The sequence below is a fragment of the Seriola dumerili genome, unplaced genomic scaffold (assembly GCF_002260705.1).
Source record: "Seriola dumerili isolate Sdu_G_001 unplaced genomic scaffold, Sdu_1.0 BDQW01000478.1, whole genome shotgun sequence".
NCBI classification, from domain to species: domain Eukaryota; kingdom Metazoa; phylum Chordata; class Actinopteri; order Carangiformes; family Carangidae; genus Seriola; species Seriola dumerili.
Genome location: NW_019174733.1, coordinates 1,141,531 through 1,169,495, shown reverse-complemented (window position 1 = coordinate 1,169,495; position 27,965 = coordinate 1,141,531). Strand labels below are relative to the sequence as shown.

Sequence of the window (27,965 nt, the reverse complement as noted above, 5' to 3'; positions counted from 1 at the left end):
TGGCTGCCAGGAGGGTGAGGTACCATCTCAGCATCTCTCCTGAGCCAGCGAGGGAGTTGTGCACTTGCCATTGCTGGGGACTGAAAGATGCTTAAAATGATTAAGGACAGAAGTCGCGCAATTTAAAAGAAATTCGGCCAGAAATGGATTCAAGGTGATGGAGAGAGCTAAACTTCTTCCTTGAGCCCCAGGACGAGTGGGATTGTTGCTTTTTTTTCAGGCTGGTGAGTAAAACATTTTTTTAATATGATGGATTATTTCAATTTGGTAAATTTAGCTAGTTTAGTAGTATTAGTTGTGGCAGCATGTCAACATCAAATGCGCAATTCTGAACATCATGCCGTATGTGAAAATCCCTCAAAGTGCGCATTCTTCTTTTTCTTCTTTTTTTTACATTTGTCTTAAATATTCCAACAAGAGTGAAACGTTTAAAGACAGCAGCTCTCAGTTTGTTACAGTGACAATCAGTTACTTTCACTTGCCAGAACTTCATGTACTGATATGATTTTATTTGTGGACACAGAAGTCTGCCTCATGAATCAACCTGCTTGACTGCCCCTCTGCACCGCCAGCATGCCAGTCCTGGACCGAGAGCCCTCCAAAGATTTAGGGGGCGGAGATGTAAATATCTTATGTCTGATTTATATGGATACAGAATTCAATTCACTGGACCATGCATTAGAGAAATCCTGTTTCGCAATCAATTAGGATTGTAAAACAACAAATTAAAGTAAAGAATATTAACAAGAGTAAGACATAAAAGTGGCTTTTTATTTTAAAACCCAGGAAGGATTAATTGATGTATGAGATTTTATAAGAACAACTGATGTATGCTATTTTGACATTTTAATTGATGTTTCTCTTATTCTGTGTCTTTTTGTTCAGAAGTTGTTGTTGTTGTCTCAATCCAAAAGTACAATTATTTATCTATAGTATTTTCAGGGTAAAGTGATGGAATGCATGTGTCAGAGGACACTCAGAAGTTTTAAGATGATGTGTAGTAATTAGAGTTTGCTGAGTGTTTTTATCCCCCACGCTGTTCAGGGTCTGCCGAAGCTGCCGCTCCCCACCCTGAAAGAAACACTGGACACGTACCTGAGGTGCATGAAGCACCTGCTCACAGAGGAACAGTTTAATAAGACCCAAAATATGGTGAAGCAGTTTGGAGCCCCTGGAGGAGTGGGGGAACTACTACAGAGCAAACTCGTGGAGAGGAGGGAAAACAAGGCAAACTGGGTAATTAAAATGGTCTGGTCAAAATTCACATAATATTGAAGTGTGCAAGCAATTTCAAAATACCAAAAGAAATAGTTTTCAACTAGCAACACTATGATAGATTGAAACCTCCAGGTGATTATTCCACACGTGCTTTTATTTTAAAGTTCTAACAAACTCTTCAGTAAATAACACTGTGGTAAGAATAAATAGTTTTCAAGGGCCAAGCAGTGATTTTTTTGTATATAAATAATTTATATACATAATTGAAAAGTTTGAGTTATAGATGAAAAAAACCTTTTGTGTGACCATAAATCACATTATAGTTCTGTTTTACACCAGTGTTCACAAACAGTACTGACGTAAACAAACCTTTTACACCATTGGAAAACATTTACAGAATTATAGAGCCTCTTTGTGCTGGATGTAGAGCTCTCCCTGTACTCACCATTAGATTATTATTCCTATTAAATTTGACCTTTAAGTGAATCCCTCTGTTTCCTGCTGTAGGTGTATGACTACTGGCTGAATGACATGTACCTGAACAACAGACTGGCTCTGCCCGTCAACTCCAGTCCTGCGATGGTCTTCCCGCAGCAGAACTTCAGGGCTCCCATCGACTCTTTAAGGCATGGGACGCTGCACAACGAGACAAATGAGTCATAAGAAAAACCTCACAGTGTCACACAATAAGACAGGAAGAACAGATATATTGTCATCCAGTCGCTGAAGTGATCTTTCGTTCAGCATTGTCCCTTGTTACCCCCCCCCCCAAAAAAAAAAAACACACACACACTGTAAAAGAACAAGCTGTAACTGCCATGCATTGTAAAAATCTAAAAGTTTCGCACTTCACAGAAAACCATTGTTTACTACAGCATGACGACTTGAGAAATGATAGTGAACTGTATCAATTACTCAGACACGGACCAGCTTTGATCGATTATAGAAACCTGAACACTTCCTTGCTACACACTGACAGATAGGGTCATTACCAGAACACCCTGAGGGCTGAGAGGCCAGACCAGGCCACTGGTGGCAAGGTTAATAGACCAGGAAGTCTGTGGTTTGGTTAAGCGGCATTGATCTGGGACTGGCTCCTTAACCACATGATTTACATAGAGCATTTATGCTGTTAAGTGTGACCCAGTAGCTACAAAATAAATCAAGAATTAGGCCAAGTGCAGAGAATTAATACTATGAGAAGGAGTGACCAAGTGCAAGTGTGTGTATATTGTTGTGTGTTGTGTATCTAATAATGCAATATTTTTTTTTCCTAGGTTTGCTGCACATTTAATTTCTGGAGTTTTGGAGTACAAAACTCTTCTTGATGCGTAAGTGAATTCACAGGGAGAGCACAAATAGTTGACAGTATGTGCAAAAAAAGGTGTAACAGCTGTGTGTGTTCATCCGTGTGTCTGTGTGTGTGTGTGTGTAGACGTGCCCTGCCTATGGACTATGCCCGGGGCCAGCTGGCTGGAACCCCTATGTGTATGGAGCAGTACTATCGCCTCTTCACTTCCTACCGCCTACCGGGGCCTGAGAGGGACACACTAGTGGCCCAGGAGAGCAGCGTGATGCCAGAACCAGAACACATCATTGTGGCTTGCAAAAACCAGGTCAGACAAAGAGGGATGGAGAGATGCTTAGTTGTTGTGGAGATGGATCAGTTTAGATGTGAGCTCAGCAATGACAGAAGTGGACCTCTCATCTGTGTTGGCTTATAAATTGAGCCAAGTTAAGTTAATAATTCATTCTTGACTTTGAAAATATTAGTTTGACCAAACAATCCCAAGTCAAGGTCAATTTGCTATATTTTTTTTCCAGAAATTTCAACCATATGATACAGTCTTCATCAGATGGTCAGGATTTGTGAGGATCTAAAATGAACTTTCCTGTATATAAGCTAACACAGAGGAGAAGTCCTGACATTGCTGAGCAGATTACCTCCCAATAGACACAGAGCAGAGAACAATGTTTACAGTGACAGTTTCACATATTTACAGCGAGAATTAGACAATACATCTGTGCCCCTGTCACAGCAGAACATATGGATCATCACTCACTTGTGTCTGACAGTAAACAGGCTCCGCAGGCACAATGTTAACTTATCTCCCGATGAGTAATTAACAGCCCAGCACACCGGCAAGTCCTATGCATTGAGTTAATTATCTATAACATTTGCACATCAGCCTGTAGCCATCAGCTCTGTAATCCCACAGAGGTTCTATCACTTTTATCAGAAGAATCAAAGCTGCTTAAGTATTAAAACAATTAAAGATGCTACTACCACCAATAAGAGATGATGGATCAACTTTGTCATTGCGCCTAATTTGCAATAGTTTGTAAATATAAGGACAAGAACCACAACTTCAGATTCATCTAGATTTAGTTAAGCATTAATATTAGACACACTCACTCTTTTTGCCATCATTCTCAGAGGTCATAATAAAGCTGTACTCACCAAGTTGGTTGCTGGTTTTGGAAACACATCAATGTGGCTGCAACCGAGTCTGATGGGACAAGAAAACAGAGGAGTTAGACAATCGTACAGGTTTTAAAGAGATCCTCAGGTTTCGCCGAATTTATTTGGAAGAGAAAACAAAGGCAAACATTGACATTTTCACACAAACTGTCTGTTGTAAACATCTGACATCCAACTGACTGGCTAAACCTTTCCGTGCATGTAAAGTTTTTCAGTGCAAAGAGGGATAATAACCAACATTTCAGGTGCACTCACTTCATCTAGTCCAAATAAAGTGGTTTGGATAATCTGTGTGAGCTGTTGGCCAGTCAACAGACTGGTGTCTTATCATGCATTCATTTCCTTTGACTATGCACATCGAATCAGATATATTAGATTGGATTACACTGATGGGATGGATTAATATTAAAGAAAAAAACCTGAAGGACCAGTGCACTGAAACATTTTGTGTCCAATCTGAACCTCCGTCCAGTTCTTTGTGTTGGACGTGGTGATCAACTTCCGCCGACTGAATGAAAGAGATCTGTTGACTCAGCTGGAGAAGATTGCCAAGATGGCTGCCAGTGAAGAGGAACAGCTCCCACCTATAGGTCTTCTCACTTCAGATGGACGGACAGAGTGGGCAGAATCTCGCAGTGTGCTAATGAGAGGTACATTTTGAATGGAGATTCTAGACGCTCCGATAAAAACCCTCTAGAATCAAGTGGATCTCAGCGTGTGTCCAAGTCAGTTTGTCCCACCAAATTGACTTCTTCTTTTTTCTTTTTTTAAACTATTATGCTTTAGAGTCTACTAACAGGGACTCTTTGGACATGATCGAGCGTTGTCTGTGCCTGGTATGTCTGGATGACACCAGTGGTCCTGAGCTCAGTGACACCACACGTGCCATGTTGATGCTGCACGGAGGAGGAGTGGCCAAGAATGGTGGCAACCGCTGGTACGACAAGCCCATGCAGGTCAGTGAGTTATCAAGTCAAACCACTTTAATGTTTATTTCTTGAGGATAAAATGATTTAATGGTGGATGATGTACAATAGGATCAATTTACCTCTTTAATTACCAAGAAACATGACAGACATAACTGATGAAAGAATTCAGCTTTATCTCTCACAGTGCCAGTGGACGTAATAAGCCAATCCCATGCCAAATTAAGATTCAACATTTAAAGAAATTCTGATGGAGAGTGGATCTTCCCACTGGATTACCAGCCCTTAGCTGGAAAAATGTCATTAGCATGAACTTTGGTGGAATAGTTTTGATAAAGAATTCAGATTGCTTGAATTAAATATATTATTAACATCCACTACCTAGAGAGTTGGAGGCTTCCTCTCTAAATAATTTCTACACTGAAGGGTGTAAAGTACGAATGAAATGTGAAGGAGGGAACATTAATTAAACTGGACTTGCAAATTAACTGAATCTTAGATAATGTAGCACTGAAGTTTGAGTCAACTCAACTGAAGATAGCATGACTGTGTCAGTTTGTCGTAGGAGCTGACGGCTGCTGTGGAGTCGTATGTGAGCACTCGCCGTTTGAAGGAATCGTCCTCGTGCAGTGCACAGAGTACCTACTCAAATACATGTAAGAAATTAAATGCAATTGGATATTGGAAAAGCAAAATGTGCGTGTGTGTGTGTGTGTGTGTGATATTTGATGACATATGCTTAGAAAAAAAAAGCGAAATTATATTATATTCCCATTTGACATCAGGATTGGCAGCCCATCAAAGCTGGTCAGAGCTGCAAGTGTGAGCGAGCTTCCTGCACCACGCAGACTCCGCTGGAAATGTACTCCAGAGATTCACAAGCTCCTCGCCTCCTCTGCTGACAAACTCCAGAGGTCTGGGTTTACTGTGCCTCCTTTACAATCAAACATATGAGTTAATGCTTTCAAATCATAGCAGGATTTATTCTTATCTGCTCAGGCTCGTGAGAAATCTGGACATGAATGTCCACAAATTCTACGATTATGGGAAGGAGTTCATTAAGAAGCAGAAAATGAGTCCAGACGCCTATATCCAGGTTGCTCTTCAGTTAGCCTACTACCGGTAAGACCAAGCTAAATGTTACAGGACAGATTCTCATATGTCACATTAACCTGGGCCTCCAACCTACAAGGCCTTCTCTTTACTCTAGATGTCATGGTAGACCGGTGTCAACCTATGAGAGCGCTTCCATACGACGTTTTCAGGAAGGCAGAGTGGACAACATCCGCTCCGCCACACCCGAAGCCCTGGCCTTTGTCAAAGCAATGACTGATGGGATGCTCAGCACAAGCGTAAGATGTTTTATCGTGGATGCTACAGCCTTTCTGTCCATGTTAAATGAATGCTGCTGCAGAGTAAAAAATCAGTTTGAATAATGAATTGAAACTGTCAGTTTTGTTTGCTTTAAATAGTGTGATTCAATCTTTTACTTCAGTCTGTGTTGATGTCCTTTACAATGAAAAACTATGCTTACTGTAAGTAAAGGAGATTTAATAGCCTGGTATTGATTCACAGTTGTTTACTTCTCCAGGACACAGAAAAGATGGAGATGTTACATGGTGCCATAACAGCACAGACAAAGTATACTATTCTGGTAACTCCCTCGTCCACTGGTATTCAGTATTACAATGTTGACCTTGCTTATCAAAGAAAATACATTAACATACTTATGTGCATTTTGTTTTTCAGGCTATTACAGGGATGGCAATAGACAATCACCTACTAGGACTTCGTGAAATTGCACGTGAACTGAAGATAGAGAAGCCGGGGATATTTAAAGACGACGCCTATCTCATCAGTAATCAGTTCATTCTCTCTACAAGTCAGGTATCTGATTTTAAAACATTAAACTGAAACTATAACAGATGTATTAGAGCAGCACCACTTCTACACATGAAGTTCTGTTTACTTGTCACAAGGACTACGTCTCAGCCTGTGAAAGCAGTTCTATAGTCCTCTGAAAGGTGCTTTCTAAACTCTGAAAAGATATCCCAGATAATGTTTTCTCAGCTTGTGCCGACACTTGAGACTTAAAAGTTTTAACAGAGAAAAAGTATTTGCAACAAACTGAAGGAGTAAGGTTTGAAAGAAGTGGGCACTGACAAGCCAAGGACAAAGACACTAATGAGGTGAATTATTTCATTTTCTGAGCTTGACCAATACTAGAGACTAAAAGTCTCATACTGTTTTGATCATTCTTTTCTTTTTCTCGTGAGAAGTGCAGTACTGAAGTCCCAGAGGAGGCCTGTTATTAGCACTATAGCACATACCCGTCCTATTTCTACTGTATAGTGTTTCTATATTGTGCTACTAAAGGGATGTTTTTAATAAGATGCCACTTTTAGTCAATTTAGGTTTAATTTATAAAACTGACAGTTATCAAAATTTGCAACACACATCTAAATAGTCTTATCTAAACATTTCCAACTGCAGCAGTATTTGAGTACAAGAGTAAAACTGTACAGTACTGATTCTGCATTCCCTCTTCCCTCAGGTCCCGACTACCGTTGAGATGTTCTGCTGCTACGGACCCGTGGTTCCAAATGGATATGGAGCGTGCTACAATCCTCAGTCAGACCACATTATCTTCTCTGTGTCCAGTTTCCGCGAGAGCCCACAGACATGTTCAGCAGAATTAGTCAAGTGTCTGGTGCAGGGACTCCTGGACATGAGGGATCTGTGCAATAAATGCAACTGCGGCTCCAATCCAGCCGAGCAAAGAAAGGCTAAGACACTGGAGACGCACACACAAACGGAAACAAACTGGCAAAATAAAACCCCGCAGAGATCGTCTGACTTGACCAGGAATCAGCAAACACTGCCACAGGTTATGGTGAAGACGCCAGACCAAACTAAAGTGGAGGCTCAAACCCAGACTTCATTCACAGGAAGAAGCACAAGCTTTGAAGACCGGAAGTAAATCATAGCAATCTGTCAGTGCCAGTGAAAATAGTGGTGGTGTGATTTTAAATGTATGTTTTTGTGCTGCAATAATGTAATTTCTCTCAGTCTCATTCACAAAATATAAACTGTAACTGTGATACAAAATGTTATGTAAAGCTGTTGTGTTGTATATTGTAAAATGTTTCAAGTGCTGACGATCATCTAACCTACTATATTCTTAGAGAATATTAGAGGAGTTTGGTTATTATAGATGACATTTTCAGCTGTGGTCAAAAAAAAAAAATCCAATATACAACAGGAATTGAAATGTCTGTCAAAATAGCTAATGTATGTAGATACAAATTCAATACAAGTCTAAATTGAGATGAATCAGCCAAAGAAAGGAGTAAATTTATTGTTGGATGACAACCAGCGCTACAGTTAAGGTTGGTGGGAAATGAGCAAATGTTCTCCCTTCTCCATGTCTGCATCCTTTCATCCATGAGGCCTGTCAGTCAGTTTGACAGGGCAAAAGTAGTCTCAGATATATGACACATGGCTGATTGTCTCAGGTGTCACTTTGCAAAATCGCATGCTGCTATCTGATGATTTTCTGAAGATTATGGTACATTGTGAAACTACAGTCTTCTATGCAATTTCCATGTAATTGTCTTCATTAATTGTTGTCTATTGCACCAACAATACATATGGTACTAAAAAGTATCCTTTTATAAAATCATTGGACAGTTCACACAGTTCTCTGTTGGGACTGATACTGTGTTTGTTGGATCAATAAACAGAGAACAACTGACTAAGATTTTCAAGGGATACTTTTTAGTTTATCAAAGAATGTTAAGTATGAGCAACTGTGTATTTGTACATTTATGAGCAGAATATCAATTAAGTTATTTATTTTTGTATGATATAGTGTTATAGGATGTAAATGTACGTTTAAAAAGTAAGTATACGAAACTTACTAAACAGAGGTGATCACTGTGTTTACTGTCAAATATTATTTATAGAGTATAGTTGAAGATTAAAACATAGAAACCAAAATAAAGTGAAAACTTCTGTTCATTTTGATGTTTACAGATCAGTAACATGTTTGGATTTTAACAAATCTCTGTTTATGCTAAGTATGGAAAACATCTGCTTACACATAAACCCACTTAGTTTTTTTTTAAATCACCCCATGATTCATTTTTATCAAGCTTTTCACTTCATACGACTTTTTTATCTCAAATATACTTTTTTATTTTACAGACAATGCACTTTGATCAACATGAATGTACCAGTATTATTGTCCTGTGGTGGAATTACAGTAGGTTATGATAATGATTATTATTATTATTAGTAGTAGTAGTAGACTACTCATTGTAGCTCATAATTACAGCTATCAAACATTGGATAGGCTGTTGAACAATTAACAAATGTAAACTTTCACAAGAAACAGGAAGTATGTTGCCATGGATTCAGATTTTTTAAACCAATATTTGTTTACATTTTTGAAAAATTAAGTATGCCGAATTCATTATTTGCAGCTCCTGTTTGCTATCTATCATTATATGTACTGACAACTATCAGTGAATTACTGTGATACTGAAGAAAACATAAAACGTGATGATTTTCGGGCCAGTTCTCAAGTTATAAGGAGCATCAGAGATGATGACGTCGGGAAGTGTAACTCACACACTAACTAACTAACTAACTAACATCTCGTTGTTTTCGGCATGTCCCTTTCACCTCACACAGTATTTTAGCCTCATGTCTCTCCTTCCACACACTGGCCTGATACAAGAACCAGCCCAAACTAATTAACCGTCCAGTTAAGGAAAAATTAGCCTGTTTGATAACACTCTCCGAATTGTTAAAACTTATGATGAGTAAAGTTTGTTTGTTTTAACGAGTGAAGGAAATGGGATTCCTGGATACTAGCTGGACAGTAAGCCGTGTGTGTGTTGTGAGTTCCCCATGGTAACAACAAACAATGCCGTCGAGCGCGCAGGTGACAATTTGCTACGGACCGTATGAATCCAGCGGAGTTGTACAACACAGGACCTTCCGCCTGCAGGGTCTCCGAGGTACGTTTCTTTTTCCCATCCGAGTCCCATTAGAACACCTGCAAGTCGTGTGCTTCCCTCAGCTTTCAGGTGAGGTGAGGCTAAACACTGACCGTCCAATATGTCTGCAGCCGCACTGACAGTGCGCGGGCACCAGTGCATCTTGAAAGAAACACAGGAGTGGAACACGGTGGAGCTCGTGGTCAACGGGGAGCTCGTCTTCACCTGTCATATAAAGCAGCTGGAGTTCGGTGAGTTTGGTTTTCTTTTACGGAAAGCGGAGAGTATAAATGTTACCTAATGGCGATAGGCCCATCACTGTGTGATGTTACAGTCTGGCAACCTGTTGTGCTTTCCCCCCTGAAGGCGGAGATGGAAAACTGGACCCTGTTTGCAAGGAGGCTGTTGCTGCTGTGGAGAATGCTGACGTTAACAGAGCCTGACATTTGAATGAAGACATATAAAACATGATTTACCACATTGTCAGTTGGTGATGGTAATTTACTTAATTGCAGATTTGTACTTGTGGGCCAGTCTTTTTTTTGGGCGGGGGGGAGGGATTTTATATTAACACATTTATTGTCTTAGTTTATATTTGGACTGACTTGAAACATATTCTTAAATTGTTTATGTAATTACCACAGGGACACAGAAAACCTGGAAACAGGTAATAAAATTCACCATTGATTTGTGGGTCCCTGGGAAAATAATGAATCAGCCATGTGAAGTCCACCCTGTGCACTATGCCCTGTTTACTTAAAGGGGAGCTGCAGGCAAGAGGGTATGATTCACAGAAGATGATAGGTGAGATATCAATGGGGGCTAAACATCAAATATTTGCCCCTAATAGATTGGTTCATCTATAAGTATTGCTCCTATGTATTTGTTTCATTAAACCATACACATTTGTTTTTTTCACAAATAAAATGTCCAGCATTATATACAACTAAACATGACGACCAAAGCACGTTATTGATCTTAAAGATATTTTATTGTACGTGTCATTATTCCTAGTGTTAGTACAACCTCATCAAGCTGTGCGTATGTTTCAGCACCCAAACGGATATGTGGACGTATTTTTCTTCTGTTAATTAAGTACAATACATAAACCTATAAAGTCATTTAATATGGAAGCTGATGTTTGTGCATGGCTTATGGTTAAATCTTCAGCTGTAAGTGGAAAAGGAAAGCTACAGTACAGTTAAACAAGAGGCATAATTTTACGGAGCATTACAAAGCAGAGAAGTAACTAATATCAATTCTGTTAAATACCTGGGGATTTTAATTTGACAACCAAGCGTCAATATTGCTCTCAAAGCATCCAAGGCTTTGCTGTGTTTATGTGTGTGTGTGCATCCCTCAGCCTCTGAAGAGGAAGCCGAGCCTTATGTCCTAAGTAGAAAACATGGCTGCAAGTCTCTATGCCAGCTGGCTCATGTCTCCTGGTGAAGTGAGGTGTGACAACAAACCCTCTTTCATTTACAGCTAAGGTAGCCCACGTAAATACAGGCAGAAAACCTACTGCTGTGTTTAATTTGAGAACAGTCTTCATACCAGTGATATGTGATATATATTCAGTGCTTAAGTAAAACGGTCAGTGTTTTGTGTGCATCTGGTCATCATTTACAAAAATCAATACAAACGCAAATCAATACTATAAATTTACAATAGTATTCTGCATATAAGCAATGGAGCTATCTACAGTACTAAAGCTATTGCATAAAACAGTGATTGTCACAAATTTGAATTTTGGTGTGTGAATGTTATTGGAGGTACTGTTATTACTTCACCACTTATCTACAGTAGGTGCTCAAGTGAGAATTCTGTGATGGAGTGATTATATTTAATGTTTGTAGAATACTTTTGCAAGTAACCTTTATTTTGAAATCACGGTGTTGGAGGTTTAGCACCCTGTAGAGGCTGAAATGTGTCTAGTTCCCTTTAGACAACACTCTATAAACACACACTGTACTGTACCAAAACAACCATAAAGGCCCTTTGCTGAATAGTGTTGGTTGAATAAAGTGCAGATTGTTGCAGTAAAGCTGGGATCAGACTACATGTGGAGGTTTTCCTTCTCCAAATTAAGGGTATAAAGATAAAGGTTGACAGAGGGTGATTTTGGGATATATAAATAAAAATGACATGATTTGATTTGACATGGGGCATGGCCAGGGAATAGCAATGAGTACTGGCCACAACAATTTGCTGCTCTGTCCCATGCATTACATTAGTGCATTACAGTGAAAGACAACTGATTCTGCGTATAGGACATATCATAGAAAGACTTGTATGTAGTAGTAGTGGTAGTAGTATTTTTTTTGTCATCTTCCACCTACTTTAATAACATCCTCAGTGTCCTCCATGACGCCTCTGACACCACAGCTGTTGCAGGTCATGAAGGTCTGCAAGCTACAGTATGACTGGTTGGGATTCAACATGTAGTCTGACACAGATCTCGTTCAAGTCGGAACAAAAACATGATCTCTTAATCTGATGCGGTGACCATCTCTACAGATGTAAATATTGTGTAGACTGATTCAGGCATAAATCAGCTAGTGCTGCAGACTTATCTTTCACATAAGGTTATCAGGGGTTAGAATGACGCTTACTAAGACTATGCTTCAGATTGTCACAAATCTATAAGAGTTGTAAAACTGTGCCATGTGAAGACTTCATAGAATAAATAGACTATGGTGGTTGGAGATGAAACTGCACCTCCAGCCTGGTTCTCATTCCAGATCTCCATTACAAGTCCTTCCCCTGGAAGGCGCTCAGGTTGAAAGCAGTGTCCATGAACCTCCTCAGCTCATTCAGGTGGGTGGACTTGTTCCCTGTCGCAGGCGCGGCTGCAGGGTCCCGTCCCACATACCTGGAAGAAACACAGACAGTTTGTCGCCAGTGACAAGAGTTCAAATCCTTTACCAGACTCTCTGAACAGATTGTTCCAGTTTCACCTCATGAGCAAATCAAGCGAGAGCCTTACCAGATGGGTTTCCTGTTGGCCATCACTGTGAGGAAACGTGGCCGGACGTAATCATAGTAACCCATGTTTTTGTGCTCCTCCTGACACCAGACCAGCTCCGCGTTGGCATATTTCTCCGCCTCTGCTCTGACCAGGTCAAATGGGAACGGAGCGATCTAAGGGGGAAGGTGAAGAATAAGTAGAAGGAGAAATTAGAAAATTGCATTACTCCCATTTCAAAATCCACAGTGTATGACACGCTCAGACAGAGGAGAGGGAATAAACACCTGTTCAAGTCTGATGATGGCGACATCTTTCTCCAGGTTTTGCTGTTTCCTCTCTTTAGCCAGTTCATAGTAGACTTTGCCAGTGCAGAAGATCACCCTCTTCACTTGCCCTGGGCTTTGACTCGCAGGACCCTGATCAGGAATCAGCCTCTTGAATTTAGTGCCTGCAGACAGTGGATATGGTATGTTTGCTACAGCTGTACACCAACATTTATGACACATTCCTATGTCACATTTCACAGAGATGATGTAAAACTTCACCTTCGGCGAGGTCATCAAAACTGGACCTTGCATCCGGGTGCCTCAGCAGAGATTTTGGAGTGAAAATAATCAGCTGTGGAAAAAAAAAAAAAAGAGGGAAAAGTTTCTGTCAACGACAAACAACAGATTGATTCTGTCATCCGTATCTTTATCGTGCGCCTTGAAAAAACTCCAGAGATGAAAGTTTTTTTTATCTCTTTTCACGCTAATTTATTGCCACCATGTAGCATGCAACATCAGCATAGGGAAAACAAAACATTTCTTTAACAATCAAATAAATAAAACCCTTTGTGCTCAGCCGACCAAGTCCAGAATTTCAGAGTTTTTCATAAAAAACAAACAATATTATCCCCCATTGGCCCTCTCACTAATTTGCTCAGGAAGTAATTTTCTCATGCTTCGCAAAGCATTGCATTTACGTGCGACAGGGGATCAGTTAAGACATTCACTGTGGCTGAAAACTGTGAGAGACTAAAAAAGAGATGTGCACATACAAACAAAAAAAAAAAAATGCTTTACATTCTACAACTTTACACCTAAACTAGCATTACTTTAGTGGTTCAAAGTACTAAATAAGAACATACAGAAACATATCTGTACTGTATATGATTTAGGTAAATATTATCACAGGTTATGCATATTTCTGCAAACTGAAACTTTTTAAAGTGTGGTTTTGATATAGTATTGTATCATAACATAGTGGGTGAAGCAATGAACGAATATTAAGACTGAACCACATTTTTTCCGCTCACCTTCTCACATTTGAGACTTAATTGGAATAACAGACATGACCTGCTGTGGCGGCAAACTAAATATTTTTTATGTCAGGAGGAGATAAGAGTTTTTGAGGACTCCAGAAATCTAACATCAGTAACTCCTGCCAAATCAGCAACTACTTTCCAAAGCATGCCTTGGATTTATCTTTGACGAAAGCAGTGGCCCACATGTGTGACTGAATGAAATCTGTGCAAGAGTTCAAATGTAAAAACGATCATTACAAGACAAACTGAAGCTCAGCAAGACACAGATAAAACACGGTGAAGACGATGTTACACTTTACCGGTTTTCTGAATGGCAGCAGAATCTGTCGTCTGAGCACATGACAGTAGTTAGCAGGCGTGGAGCAGTTGACTACGATCCAGTTACAGTCATGCAGCTGCTGAACTTCAAAATCTCCATTAAACTCCTAAATAGAAATAAAAAAAAAAAAGGAATTATAAAGGTTATTGACTCTGAAAACAAAGATTTAACTTCATATACACAAAATTCTAAAGTTATACTGATGGTTGCCCTCATAATTGGCCAGGGGAAAGCTTGAGCGCATTAGTGCACTGTATCTCTCACCCTCTCGCTCTCACACACACACACACACACACACACACACACACACACACACACACACACACACACACGCAGGACAAAGAATGCTAATCCCTCAGTTCCCACAGACACTCATAGTTTGATCAATATCCCATTTGGGGATGAAACTGGCAAGCTTCTGCTGATACAGCCCGCTGTGGTTCCCTCGTACGAGCCGACCCCTTGGACCTGACTTACTGCTGAATACCAACTCTTTGGAGGGCAAAATGAAGAGACTTCTCAGCTCTCGAGAAAAGGGCAATCATCACTTAAGTGGTCACGACATAAGCATAGCCATTAAAACACTGAAGCTACGGGATTCGAAAAGCAGCACACCGTTAAAGAGTTTCTGTGACATTTATCATTAGGTAATCACATTCCTGACATCGATAACCATTTGAGCCGTAATGTAAATTGCACATGTGAACACACAGGGAAGTGATCAGGGTCATCATTGCTCATCTGCAGAAAGCGCTCAGGTCGAGCTGATGAATGTTCTGGACCCTGAGGACAGAAAGAAGAAGAGCAGGACACATAATGACAAAATGGAGTAGGAATTTCACTTAAAGATTTGGCATATTTTAAAAAATCCAAAACTACAGAATCATATCCTTATTCCATTTTCTAAAGAACTATAGCTTGGTTGATTGTCACTTCTCACCATTCCCTCCATCCCATGTGGCAGCAGGAGGATAATACCATTGTTGCGGACCCACTTGGCCTGGCCTGAGCTGATGAACTGGTCAATGATACACTGGGCTGTGTTGTGAAAGTCTCCGAACTGGGCCTCCCATAGGATCAGAGCATTGGGGCTGGCCATGGCAAAGCCAAGCTCAAAACCTGAAATCACAGTCATCTTCTAACAGAGTTGGGAAAAAAAAAAAAAAAAAAAAGGATTTCTATAACACGCTGTGTAGCCAGAGCGGCTTCGGTCTCACCTAGCACTCCGTACTCTGACAAGGAGCTGTTGCAGACAGTGTAAGGAGCCTGGTTGGCCCACAGGTGGTTCATGGGAACACAGATACGTTTGTCCACTTCTTGGTCGTGCAGAACATGATGACGGTGACTGTAAAACACCAGATAAGCAGAGACAGAAAGAGCTGAAACAGACAAATACCACCATCCATGAACGTATGGTACATAAAAATTAAAAATAAAAGATTGAAGATAAGATAAAAGATTAAAAAAAATCAATTTACAATAATAGAAAACGGAGGAAAAAAAGTGCCACATTTAAGGAGCTGGAACCAGTTTGTGGTTTTTGCTTTTGCTCCTTAACTGATTACTCAATTTCTGAAAATTGATTGAACTTATCATTTCATCACTAGTATTTACTGAAGAAAAATCCAAAGTGTGGCATTTATAACTCCAGAGCGATACTGCCACAAAAGATTTTGAGAACTCTAAGCTGTCTTAAATAAGTGGTGAAAACAACAGCTTTTCTAAGGCAACTGGATTTCTTTAAAGGTTCTTAACCCAGTAGATGCATGGTCATCACAATCACACACATTACAGCCCGTGCTTCAGCCTATAAAGGCAGTACTCTCCTCTCTCCCGATCTTCAGGCAGCATGAGGCCCAACAAGAGTTGATGGGAGCAAAGAGCCAAGCGTTAACAAGCCCTGCCAGTCGGCTCGCTCCCAGTGCAGGAATCAGCCTTCAAATGCAGCACGATCAGACAATCACTTAAACCCCTTTAACATCACTCTAATGACGTCTACATGCACACAGTGCTAGAGGTTATGTAATTGTCAGACAAAAGAAATGCCGGAAATAACCAAAATCTATTGATTATTATCTTGAATCTGATATATTACCTCCCATAAGACTAGATGATCATGATTTGAGTCCTCTGAATAATATCATCCATAATTATGGACTAATGAGGATACATCATGTACTGCATAATTGTTTTTTTGATCCTTGCTCCACATCTGCAGGATATACGCTTCCTCTTCAAGGAATCCTTTGATGAAGGGAGAAAATTAAGAGCATCCAGCATTAATTGAGGTCACTCTCTCAATCCACTCGCTCACAATCCAAAGAGGGCCCAAAAAACCCTCACGAGAATGAGGTCTTTCTCTGGGATTGCCTCATAAACTGCGTGCCCAATATTTTTTTTTTTTTTTTTTCCACATATACACACACAAAAACACACACACTTCCTCTGCCTGGGGGCCCCATTAGTCAGGGAAAGGGGTGCACGGAGCAGCGCATGCAACCCACCCAAACACGACAACTGAATCCATTAGTCCACGCTGTTACGTACATCACAGAAACGCAAGCAGGCCCACTCAACTGTAACATGCCAATATGCTCAGCTCCTAAGATGGGAAACAGAGTAGTGGGGGATGAAAAAAACTGTAGGTGGAAGGAGGAAAAAAGCAGTAAAGGGAGGTAAAGGGGGTAAAGTATAGCTGAAGTACAATGAGAAAGAAAAGTAACACAAAGAATAAAATGTGGAACAAACACCAGGTGATATGTCGTGTTTGACTGCTGTCATTTTTTTTTTTTTTACAGGCCAGGAACATTAGCCTACTGAACGGGACAGAGGAAGAGGAGAAGTCGATGTCAGTGGTAAATGCGAGGCAAAAGAAAAAGCCCCGTAGCCTCTGGTTAGTTAGTGTGATGTATGTCGCTGTGAGCTGGAGGCGGGTTGGGAAGGGGGGGGGCGGGTGCGGTGTCAGTAGAGATGGGCTGGTGGAGAAATGATAGGGGACAGATGAGACAGGCGCAGTGAAAAGGGGGAGCTGGTTTTGTTCATGTGTCACTCGTTCCCTCCATACCATGACAACACCATGTGGGCTTCACAGATCCCAGGAGACTGTGCTGACGTCCTCTGTCTGACAGACTCCCTGTGCCACCCCCACCCCCACCCCAATTACTAAATTCACTTCAGTCTCTATGAGAGTGTTTTTTTTTTTTACCCCTTAATTCTGGTCAGGCATGGTGACCCTGACACTCTCAACAAATGTGCCAGTTTGTTTTCAAAATAGTATATTTGGGGAAACCTCAATCTAAGAGTCACCGCAGAGCTGGGTGACATAGTATTGAGAATATTTTCCAATATCGACATGTACTCAGCAGCCACTTCAGTAGGTGCACGTGTAAAATCTAATGTAATCCAACACAACTGCTCTGCCATCAGTTCCACCTTTACAACAATGATAATGTTCAGTTTTGATTGACACTGTCAGAGAGGTATTTATTACATATAACTCTACATTACTGAGGCTGTAGTTTATAAACATATTTCATTATAATGGGGGTCAGTACGACACCACCACTGACTATGTCCTAAATAATAAACATATAGTTGAATTAACACCAACAAAAAGTCAACAAAAAATGAACATTATAATAATCTAATCTTCCTAAATGTAGAAGTTGTGGCAGATCTGTTATGATGTATTACATTAAACTCAATAGGTGTACCTAATAATGTGGCCAGGCCAATATGGAAAATACATGCAATATCACATAAAAAAAAAAAAGAAGCTCAAAACACTGAACTGTGCTCTACTGTTGCAAATGACATGAGAAAAAATGTATTTGTTTTTATTTTCATTTGCATAATGTGAACCTTCAGTTACAGTTCATCACTGATTTGGACAATAGAAATTTATAGAATGACAAAAAGATAATGTCACTTCATCACAATATGATTCAGCTTCAAGTTGATAAACAATGACACTGATTTGTCGCTCAGGCCTTGTACGTGATTGTAAAGAAAGATAAAATAATAATGTAATTTGTGTGTGAGCTCATGACTATCTCCAAGTGAGAAAAAAATGGATATATTTAAAACACTGTTTTATTTAATAACTACACTTGAGGTTTCTTTAGTACAACAGAGCTGCACACTTGTCCTCAGCAGGAGGCCGTGGTGGCAGTAGGAGCTCCCCGTAGCGCAGACGAGGAATTTAATACAAACAGGCACAGAGGTTTGAAAAGGATTCGTAAAATGAGGCAACATTGAGTTTTCAGTTGTGTGTCGACATAGACTCACCTAAAGGTGCCCCGTTCTACATCCTGCCCGCTGAGCCGCACATGAATGCCATCTTTGAGAAGGGAACCGAAGGCCATGTACTCTCCTAGAGCCCAGTCCATCTGCCGATTCTTCACCAGGTCAGCTCGACCACGCAGGATACGAGACACTCCTGGAACACGAGCACAGACAGAGGAACAAAAAAAAACAAAAAACAAGTGATTTCTCAGAGGAGCACCGGTGAAGGGAATATAAAACAAAAAAACACAATTGACTGATGTAATGTGTTGTAAGAAACATTAAAAACCCTTGCGCCAGTGTTAATTGCTATAGCCTCATCTGTGTAGGCCAAAAAGCTGCTCTTAGGAAAGGATGTGTTTACAAGTGAACTGCTTTATTGACCTAATATCAGCCGAGTAGAAGAAAATGTCCAAAAACGAAGTAATTGTGTTTTTCCAACAGAAAGCAACTGGACTCACCGGGGTGGATCTTAAAATCTTCCAGGGGCACTGAGCTGGCTGTGTGGCCAATGTGCTGCAGAACCTCCTCCTCCAGTCCGGTGGGGACACAGCTCATGCTCCTGGGCTCTCCCTCCGCTGTGAAGAAATCTACAGAGAGAGACAGTTTCCTTTCAGCGGGAACAGAAAGTATTCAGCAGAAAGTGTTTTAGGGTAAAGGGAGAATTTACCTGGCCAGGGGGAGTCAAGCCAGTGTCGAATGTGTAAGATCTTTTCATCCTTGGAGCTGGTGTATGCCTCCTCACATATCTTGTCATATTTGGCAACCTCTTCCTGCATCCACATTTGGTATTGTATAATAGGGACAATGAAAAATGTCACATATTAAATGATGCACAATTTGTTTACTTTAATTAAAGGGCTGCAGCTGGCTAACCAAAACTGTGTGTAGTTGAGAGAGAGAGAGAGAAAGAGACTGAGAAAAAGAGAAAGAGAGAGAGATATTAGAGGAGGAGGAAAGTCTCCACCAGCAGTAATGGTTCTGCCTTGCCATATTACAAATGGGGCTTTTGCAAAACTCCAAATAGCAGGCCACACAACAGAAAACAATGTCCATCAAAAGCCAGGGACTAACACACCAAAGAGGTGCTGCAGTATTTCTCTGACATGTGGTATAAAAAAAAAATGTTCAGAATGGATGTTACGATCAAAGTTTCTTTTTTGGATGAAGAAACTGAGCAATTCCATTGAATGGCGCCAGAATCTGAGGGATACTTCAACTTCATTGAGCAATATATTCTGTGTTTGAGGGATTGTGAGGCCAGGTGATTGAACTGAGTCAGTAAATTGAAACTCTAATACAGCGCTGCTGGCACAACACATTTACCCAAAGGCTAGGGTAATATCTAAGTTTGATTTAATGCACGTAGTCCAGCGGATGGTGATATCAAACACAAGAGCATACAGTAGCAGCTACCAATATACTGTATATTTAACAAGAGCAAACAGCATTAGATCACAGACCTCAAATTCCTGCAGTGTCACCACTCCCTCAGCAATGAGCTTGTCAGAGTACTTTTTCAGCACATGCTCCTGCCGACGGATCTGTTTGTACATCAGCGGCTGGGTGAACATGGGCTCGTCCATCTCATTATGGCCAAACCGTCTGTAAGAAACCTGTAAATACACACACACACACACACACACACACACACAGACACACACACACACACACACACACACACACACACACATGCACACACACCTTAAAAACAGAAGATACGTCTTAGTATGTAAGTGTTAATCCATTAAGACTTGGCTGTGACTGACCAGGTCAATGACCACATCCTTGTTGAAGGTGTTCCTCCACTCTGCAGCCACCTGACACACGTACATGACAGCCTCGGGGTCATCGGCGTTCACGTGGAAGATGGGTGCGTTGACAACGCGAGCCACATCGGTGGGGTAGGGAGAGGAGCGGGCAACTCGAGGGTCTGTGGTGAAGCCAATCTGGGAGGGAACAATCACATGTTAAACATGATAACTTTACATTTAGAGCCTAAAATCAAATGTAAAACAATCAAAATGAGTTTAACAAAATGTGTGTAAAACAAAAGTTTTCACACCTAATTTTGTTAGTTTTTAATTACAATTTGCTTGGAATCATTATTTTAACAGAGTTATTTAAAGCAAGTGTAGTAGTAGTAATAATTATAAGTAAGACTATAAGTATTAGTAATAGTATTAGTATTACTGCCCTATCTGTTGGCATGTGAGCAAATAATAAAAGATACGCATTTTAGAAATAGTTATAGTGACACTGATCTTTCCAGTACCTGGTTATTGACCACCACGTGGATTGTACCATGTGTCGTGTAGGAGGGAAGCTCACTTAAGTGGAAGGTCTCATACACAACTCCTTGTCCAGCGAACGCAGCGTCACCGTGCATCAAGATGGACATGACCTGGAAAAATCCCATCATAGATGAAGATGAAGATGAAGCACCTTCAAAATCAAATTTTCAAAACATAAACTGAGCCACCATGTACCTGATATAATAACTGTTACCTTCTTTCCCTGGGTGTCTCCTCTGTAGAACTGCTCAGCTTTGGCCTTGCCCATTACCACTGGGTCCACTGCCTCCAGGTGGGAGGGGTTTGCCATGAGTGACAGCGTGATGTCCTTGTCTGTCTCGCGGTTAATCCTCTCGTGGTACATTCCAAGATGGTATTTGACATCACCCGAGCCCTACAAGTATAGACATGGAGATAAATAAAGCATCATCTGTATCTTCAAAATGCGTTTCTCTGCAGTATTCCACATTATCACATATTAACCTCTTCCTCACCTCATCAGCAGCCTCTAACTTGGGGTCGAACTGGCAGAAAATCTGGTCCAGATCCTTACGGATCACATTAGCGAGAACATTCAGTCGACCCCTGGGAATATAGTTCGTAAGGTCTACATCAGACATGGGAGGAAAATAATTGACTGCATGCATAGACTGAACAGAGAGGGGACAGAAGGTGTAGTACACATTACCGATGAGGCATCCCCATGATCACACTGTCGATGCCCGCAGCACTCGATTTGTCAATGATGGTTTTAAGAGCAGGGATGAGCACTTCACAGCCCTCTAGACCAAAACGTTTCTCTGATGACCACTTCCTGGCCAGGAAGTCCTCAAACCTTAACAAGAAAAACAATTGAGGAATAACTAACAATACTTCATGATATTAATGTATTGTATTGTATAACAGTAAAGAATTTTGGAACAACATTATGAAGGTTTAGGGCACTTGCACACAGTTATTTGCATACATCTATAGAAACAACTTAGCACATATTGATTTACTCTACTGTTACATCATAAAGAAATGAATCAGCCACAGGAGAAGAAATATGCAGGCAGATCACTTCCAGGAACGAACTCCAGTAACTTCCTACATCATTAATCAAAGATGAAAATGAGCTCACATAAAGAATAAGGTGTTTATCTTCCCAAATATACAGGCGCACAGGAGTTTTTGTTTATGTGATGTGAGTTATAACTAAAAGTGAAGTATCGTGCTGTCACCAAAGTGTAAGCTGTGGAAAGAGTTTATTCACTGCTGACCGTGTGGATCTGATCAGGCGGGCGAGCAGAGTTCTCTTCTCAGCATTAGTGAACTGCATGATTCCCGGAGTCTCAAATTTCTGACGAATCCACTGACACTGGTCCACGTTGTTGATGAACATGAATTCGACTCCAATGTGACCACAGTAGGATGTCTGAAAAAGAAGAGATTTAAAAAAAAAAAAAGAAAAAGAATGGTGCAGTGTTACTGCTTTCCCTCATCATTAGAAAAAAAAACGTACGGGATCAAACTCACAAACAAAATACCTCTAGTCTGCGTATGATTTCTCTCAGAGGAAGAGTGGTGTTTTCTCCTCCAATGAAGGTGGTAGGAGGCAGCTGGAAGCTCCTGTCCAAGTCAGACTCATCAAGACCGTAGAAACCTACAATAAGACCACATAAATTTTGATCAGGCTCACTGTACAGGATGTAAGCTATTAGTTTCCAGGGAGCACCATTATAATGTGATTCAACAGGGCTTAAGTAAAACCGCCATATCATGCGAACAGAGCAGAAATCACAGTTACGAGAATTAAAAAGTAGGAAATGTATTATTATGATTACTGAAATGTTTGGTAATTGTTTTATCACAAATATACAACTATTTATAATTAACCTGATTAGTTGTTTAGTCAATGAACCTAACTTTGATCATCAAACAATCATTTAAGTCATTTAATAAGCATAAATATCAAACACTGTTGGTTCCAGCTTTATCAAAAGCAATTGAAGGACTGGAGGTTGGGTGATACAAGCCATTTGAAAATGTCATCCTGGGCTCTGGGAAATCGTGATAGATATTTTTGTAGTGTAAATGATGACTAACCGAGCTATTAAAATATAATAACCAAAAGATTAATTGATAATGAAAACAATCATTAGCTGCAACTCCTAATGAGACTGCAGCGCTCCCTCCACACTCAGATCATCAGCCTGCAGTGAACTGACTGACAAAATTCAAAAATGTTAATCAGAGTTGATTGATTTGATGGCAGAAACTGTGAAAACAAAACCTGAGGGTAGAAAATAAAAACTATTAACCAGTATGAATCTGTAGAGTGTAAGGCAGCAGGACCTGTGGAGATACAGCATCAGTATCTGTAGCCCCACACATAGGTCTCTGTTCTGACAAAGCCCACCTGAGAGAGCTGGTCAAGCTCAAGATCGCAAGCAACATAAGAGGAGACAGGTGCAAATCATATTAGGAACACAGCAAAGACAAAGGGGTCCAAGAATAGACTCGTGCACTATCAGCTGACCAAATAAGGGGCTACGGAGGCTGTCATTAGCTTTCATTAAGGAGCTATAGTCCTGGAAACAATACATAATGCAACGCTATGTCCTGACACACACTGATCACCGATAACAGCAGAAACAATGCCTCTCCTTATATATCTCTCTCTCTCCTCTTTACTAGCCATTACCGCAGACTTCGATCGCTCTCTGTAGCCGTCCCGCATCTTTCGACCCTCAGTCCGCTTAATGAAATGGAGAATGACAAGAGCTAGGCCTGAGATTAATGACAGCATTAGGACAACCAACCCGTATACAGACTTGGCGGAGAATGTAACGGTGCCTTTTATACTGAAATACCACTTACACGCCTGGGTCTGATGAGTTACATGACCCTGGATCGGAGATGTGTGTATAATACATGTATAGAGGCACAGGAAAAATGCAAATCAGATATTTACATTTATAAGGAAGATGAAGCTGCCAAAGAGAATAATATGCTTTTGACTGAAATCTTTAAACACGACAAGTATCCTGAGTTAATTAGAAGAAAGGCCTTCTAAAGTGTGAATCTCATCAGCATATACTGTATACTGCCTGCAGGTTATCTCCATTTACCAGCAACCATATACCTCTTATTTACAAAGTCTAGACCAGAACCAGGAAATGTAGAATCATACCGTTGGATGCAATCATGAATCTCTAGTCAGTAATTCAAAAAATTTCATTTTGACATATTTTTTAAATAATAGTCTGTTTTAAATGCTAATGGGGCTTAAAGTGATGAAACCACCTCAGTAAACAAAAAACTATGAACACAAGAGACTAAAGACAACAACATCATCACAAAAATTCTTTGTTTGTGATGTTGTATGAGTTGCGAACCTCACCTAATTTGTCAATGGTGGTGATCAGGTCAGACGGAACGAAGGAGTCCAGGTCAGCCTCCAGGATTCCCAGAGGATCTAACTGGGCAACGTGGTGACCACGGATCTACTCAGAGAGATAAAGATGGGAGAGATGAGGAGAGAAGGAGAGAATCGGGTAAAAAACAGAAAGTGACGAGCAGAAGAGATCAAGATGCAATTTGGCAAGGGGCCTGCTGCCAGCACGATGCTGAGTATGAACAGCTGGAGCATAAGCTAACACTCAGTTATAGGTCAACCTCTCTGAGGAAAGAGCCCCATGGGAGTGCTTTTATGTGTATGTACGCACACACATTCCCACCAGGATTTCAACAAGCTGGGAATAAAAGTGACGCTTTTGCCAAAAGACAGAATTTAATAAATCCCTCGGATAGTTCCTCGAATTAATTTGAGGGCATGGGGAACGTTACCACCTGTTTTGTTTAAGTAGTCTCTTTGATATTTTCCATTTTCAAAAAGCAGCCAGGGTAAGTAGGTTAGACTTAATCTACCAATTTGCATAACCTCATGCAGTGACAAACAAATTGTACATTCCTTTTAATACAGGGACACACAGTATAAACAGCTCCCATTGCCAGTTGCATCTGTTTTGGCGAGTCAAGCTGATTTTGTTTGATGCATTTTTCACACACACACGTCGGAGTTACTAATAGTCAGCCAGTTCTGGCTCAAGGCAGATGACATCTTAATTCTGTACACAGACACTGCTTTAATATTTAAATGGATGCCTATGAGATATGTGATCAATCTTTTTATTTGCAAATAACATAAATCCACATTACTCCAAAATCTGATGTGTGCACAGTGTGTGTATCCGTGTGTGTGTGTGTGCGTGGGTTCCTCACAGCAGGGCCAGGTGAGTGTGGAGTTACCTGGTAGGCTCTAATGAGAGTGTGTACAGCCAGGTGGTCCTCCACCACTTTCTGCGTCATGTCTGGTGAGTGGGACAGCACTCGGCCCTGGAGCAGAGCAGAGGGGCGTCTCTCTCCCGCCTCGCCAGACGGACTGGAGGCCTGGATGTTGCGGAAGAATGCATCCCAAGACTAGAAGACAGAGAAAGGCAGATCCAACAGGAGGCAAACAGGAACATGGAGCGACAGTATCGCTCCTGCTTAGTGACTAATAATGAAGTACATCAGTGGACACTCTGGTTAAGACGTGTTTTTATGTTTTCCTGCCTTTAGTCACAGTGTAGAGAGGAAGGAAGAAAAGCTGGGGGGTTGATGTGTCTGAAAGGCCAGGCAGGAGTCCAGAACATTTGCAGCCACAGTATATTTACATGAGTCAGGCAATTGAGCTAACAGCACACCCTAGTGCATATTTATTAAGTGTCCTCTGGCCGGAGATGTGCTGAACTGTGTTTCAAGACCAACACATTGTAATTTAGCTGTTAAACCAGCCCAGGTTCCAGGGGTGCTGCACATTATGCCCTCTGCAAATTTCCATTAATGGGCAAAAAAAAACTTTATATTCAATATCTCTCAGCAGTTATTGACTGATATGGAAATAAATGGGACATGTTGCACATGATTACCTCGTGGACGTTTTTATGATCCTCCAGCCAGGCAAAGTACATCTCCTCCACATAGCTGGAGCTGCTGGCCACTGCTGAGGGGACAGGTGCAGCCCCAGAGGAGCAGCCTCTCCTTAGATCAACCCAGCGCCTGGCCGGGCCCCCTCCACGCCCTCGCAGCCACTGGCTTCCCCCAGCACACCCACCCCTCAGCACACCCGCTAACGCCCGAAACTGACTCATGGCTATAGACACACAGAGAAAGAGAAAATTGGTTGCAAACATCTTGTATGTTTTGCAGAAAAGTGTGCATTAATAAAATTTGACGTCACAATTTTATTACAAAGCATCCTCTGAATGAGAAGTTTCTGAATGTCACACAGAAAACAATACCTCAGCTGCACAAACTGATTATAGGTTACGCATAAACTATAATTGCGCACAGACTCGTTGTGGATTAAATGACCTTTACAAGCGTGTATTTTCAGTGGAATATCCACTGATCGAAGCGGCATACATTTGATGTAAAGCCATTGCATGACTAACAGCCATGTAACGGCCTGTGAGTCTGTTTCTGCGCGAAGTCGCTCCAGCTGCAAAAAATTAAAAAAGCGTGTAACCGCGAAGAGTCCAACCAAGTATGGTGGTCTGTTACTGCAGTATAACCCGCTGCTACAACTTCCTCACCTTTTCCTGCAGGATGCTTTACTGTTTGCTTCAGGACACAGCGCCGACATCAATGCTTAAACATTGCCTAGTTCATTCTGGGTCTGCTGCGGTGTCCCTGGACCTCTAATCCCTCAACGTCAACACAAATCCTCATAATCTCCCCTTGTCTCTGACACTGCAAAAGCGCGGCATCACGGGAAAAAAAAACAGGACGGTGGTTTTTAAATGTCACCCATGTTTTATTTCTACAAATTACATTTACCTTAGACTGCACCGCTCTTCGACTCTATTATCATCGCCGAGGGGTGCAGGTAAAAAGTAGGACAGGTATCAGTGAAGGTGACACAGATCCGAGAGCAGCAGCAGCCACGGTTTGACACGCCCCCCGCCTGTCAGGTGGTGCTTCCTCCGCAAAGCAAGCAGCCTGCTGCACCCAAAGGTGCCAGTGGTGCCTAAGTTACAGCCAAACACACCAGCTCAGAGACACAGAGAGAGAAAAACAATCAACAAAATTCATTATATTTCCAGATAATTTTCTATTTCCAGATTTTTTTTTCTTAAATGATACAAAAAATATCAGGAGGTTAATTATTGTGAGGTTTGTGGTTTGTGGTGTCTTGGTTTACATACTTCAATCCTGTCACTTCAAATCTATGAGCCCTGGCACACACTCATTTTTTTCCCTCTAAGTTACATCACACATATGTCTTTCCCCTCAGCGTTAATTATATAAGCCAATTAAACTTTTAGAAAGGCTGAACATGAGTCATTTGAGCAAGTGGTTTCAGATTGATGGGCTTCTACCTTGAGTGGGTTAAACAATAAGATAATTGGCCCTCCCTCACTCCCTCTCTCCTGCCTCTTTCCTTCCCCCTCCCTAACCCTGCTCTCCTCCTCATCTAGATTTTCATCAGTCATACTTGCTGGCACAGGAAGGAACAGTATTATCCATCATGACAATCACACACCACTGAAAAAAAAAAAAGGGGGGGGGGTGAAGCGGGCACAAGTTGTAAGAGGATTTACCAGACAGAATAGTGTAGGTCTAGATATTAGAACATGCCATTGATCAGAGTGTCATTATGTGGCTTTTAAATTGGTTACCTTTGTACAAAACAGCCTCCCTTTTCATCCTGTAACTTTAATTTAACCATTTAGCTGGATAGCACCGAGTGTTTTCATCCACAGCCACAATATATTCACTCTAAAACAACCCACTTTAATAATGAGTGTTCCCTCAAAGAGACAGTTCTTCCTTTTTCATGATTTGAGTTTGTGTTTGGTGCTGCTCTCCAGCTGACCTAGAGAACGCAGGGTCAGGCAATTATTAACTGAAATGCCATTTTGTTGTGGTGGCGTTGCTGCCTGACAGAGATGGAGCGAAGACCAGTGGCTTTCTGGCGTTTTATTAATAATGTTCATCGATGAAAAGACCTGTGCTGCTGGGTAACAGGGATTGGTGTTAAATTACATCCTGTTTAGAATAATTACATCACTATACGGGACAAGACTGGAGCAGCTGTTTGATGTTGGAAACATTTCTTGTGCATGGGGGAAATTAA

General features: G+C 41.0%; 3 protein-coding genes across 5 annotated transcripts; 2 read left to right on the top strand and 1 right to left on the bottom strand.

The window, feature by feature from the left end:
• Positions 1 to 573: 573 nt before the first annotated feature.
• chat (choline O-acetyltransferase) lies at positions 574 to 7,606 on the top strand. The gene is made up of 14 exons (XM_022763496.1): positions 574 to 621; positions 1,045 to 1,236; positions 1,726 to 1,844; positions 2,496 to 2,549; positions 2,654 to 2,834; positions 4,173 to 4,350; positions 4,487 to 4,656; positions 5,182 to 5,282; positions 5,412 to 5,540; positions 5,626 to 5,748; positions 5,837 to 5,978; positions 6,218 to 6,280; positions 6,376 to 6,513; positions 7,181 to 7,606. The coding sequence occupies exons 1-14, from the start codon at positions 574 to 576 to the stop codon at positions 7,604 to 7,606; spliced, it is 2,064 nt and encodes a 687-aa protein (XP_022619217.1).
• Positions 7,607 to 9,343: 1,737 nt separating this feature from the next.
• Positions 9,344 to 10,110, top strand: cunh10orf53 (chromosome unknown C10orf53 homolog). Its single transcript, XM_022763585.1, has 3 exons — positions 9,344 to 9,650; positions 9,761 to 9,880; positions 9,996 to 10,110. Exons 1-3 carry the CDS (start codon positions 9,557 to 9,559, stop codon positions 10,070 to 10,072), a joined length of 291 nt encoding a protein of 96 aa, XP_022619306.1. The 5' UTR covers positions 9,344 to 9,556; the 3' UTR covers positions 10,073 to 10,110.
• A 102-nt stretch (positions 10,111 to 10,212) lies between these two features.
• On the bottom strand, positions 10,213 to 26,760 carry LOC111235214 (2-oxoglutarate dehydrogenase-like, mitochondrial). Of its 3 annotated transcripts, XM_022763581.1 has the most exons (23): positions 26,666 to 26,760; positions 25,756 to 25,979; positions 25,094 to 25,264; positions 24,186 to 24,288; positions 22,330 to 22,445; positions 22,063 to 22,217; positions 21,489 to 21,635; positions 21,295 to 21,385; positions 21,015 to 21,194; positions 20,782 to 20,910; positions 20,276 to 20,455; positions 19,970 to 20,122; positions 19,177 to 19,279; positions 18,968 to 19,096; positions 18,510 to 18,660; positions 15,440 to 15,567; positions 15,163 to 15,341; positions 14,934 to 15,005; positions 14,203 to 14,328; positions 13,143 to 13,215; positions 12,882 to 13,045; positions 12,616 to 12,770; positions 10,213 to 12,501 (listed from the first exon to the last, which is right to left on the bottom strand). In XM_022763581.1, exons 2-23 carry the CDS (start codon positions 25,975 to 25,977, stop codon positions 12,378 to 12,380), a joined length of 3,051 nt encoding a protein of 1,016 aa, XP_022619302.1. In that variant the 5' UTR covers positions 25,978 to 25,979; positions 26,666 to 26,760; the 3' UTR covers positions 10,213 to 12,377. The 3 variants fall into 3 exon arrangements, with proteins under 3 accessions (XP_022619302.1, XP_022619305.1, XP_022619303.1); XM_022763584.1 differs by lacking the exon at positions 25,756 to 25,979 and having other exon boundaries at positions 26,422 to 26,760; XM_022763582.1 differs by lacking the exon at positions 14,934 to 15,005.
• Positions 26,761 to 27,965: the final 1,205 nt, after the last annotated feature.

What these genes read in the sequence shown, in the direction of transcription:
- chat (XM_022763496.1), top strand. Translation starts at nt 574, where the DNA reads ATGCCAGTCCTGGACCGAGAGCCCTCCAAAGATTTAGGGGGCGGAGAT. An exon ending in GGGAAAACAAGGCAAACTGG is followed by an intron (nt 1,237 to 1,725) that starts GTAATTAAAATG and finishes TTCCTGCTGTAG; the next exon opens with GTGTATGACTACTGGCTGAA. An exon ending in AGACAAAGTATACTATTCTG is followed by an intron (nt 6,281 to 6,375) that starts GTAACTCCCTCG and finishes TTTGTTTTTCAG; the next exon opens with GCTATTACAGGGATGGCAAT.
- cunh10orf53 (XM_022763585.1), top strand. Translation starts at nt 9,557, where the DNA reads ATGCCGTCGAGCGCGCAGGTGACAATTTGCTACGGACCGTATGAATCC. An exon ending in CCGCCTGCAGGGTCTCCGAG is followed by an intron (nt 9,651 to 9,760) that starts GTACGTTTCTTT and finishes ATATGTCTGCAG; the next exon opens with CCGCACTGACAGTGCGCGGG. An exon ending in TATAAAGCAGCTGGAGTTCG is followed by an intron (nt 9,881 to 9,995) that starts GTGAGTTTGGTT and finishes TCCCCCCTGAAG; the next exon opens with GCGGAGATGGAAAACTGGAC.
- LOC111235214 (XM_022763581.1), bottom strand. Translation starts at nt 25,977, where the DNA reads ATGAGTCAGTTTCGGGCGTTAGCGGGTGTGCTGAGGGGTGGGTGTGCT. An exon ending in CGCCTGATCAGATCCACACG is followed by an intron (nt 21,636 to 22,062) that starts GTCAGCAGTGAA and finishes TTTCTTGTTAAG; the next exon opens with GTTTGAGGACTTCCTGGCCA. An exon ending in GCTTGACTCCCCCTGGCCAG is followed by an intron (nt 19,097 to 19,176) that starts GTAAATTCTCCC and finishes CTCTCTCTGTAG; the next exon opens with ATTTCTTCACAGCGGAGGGA.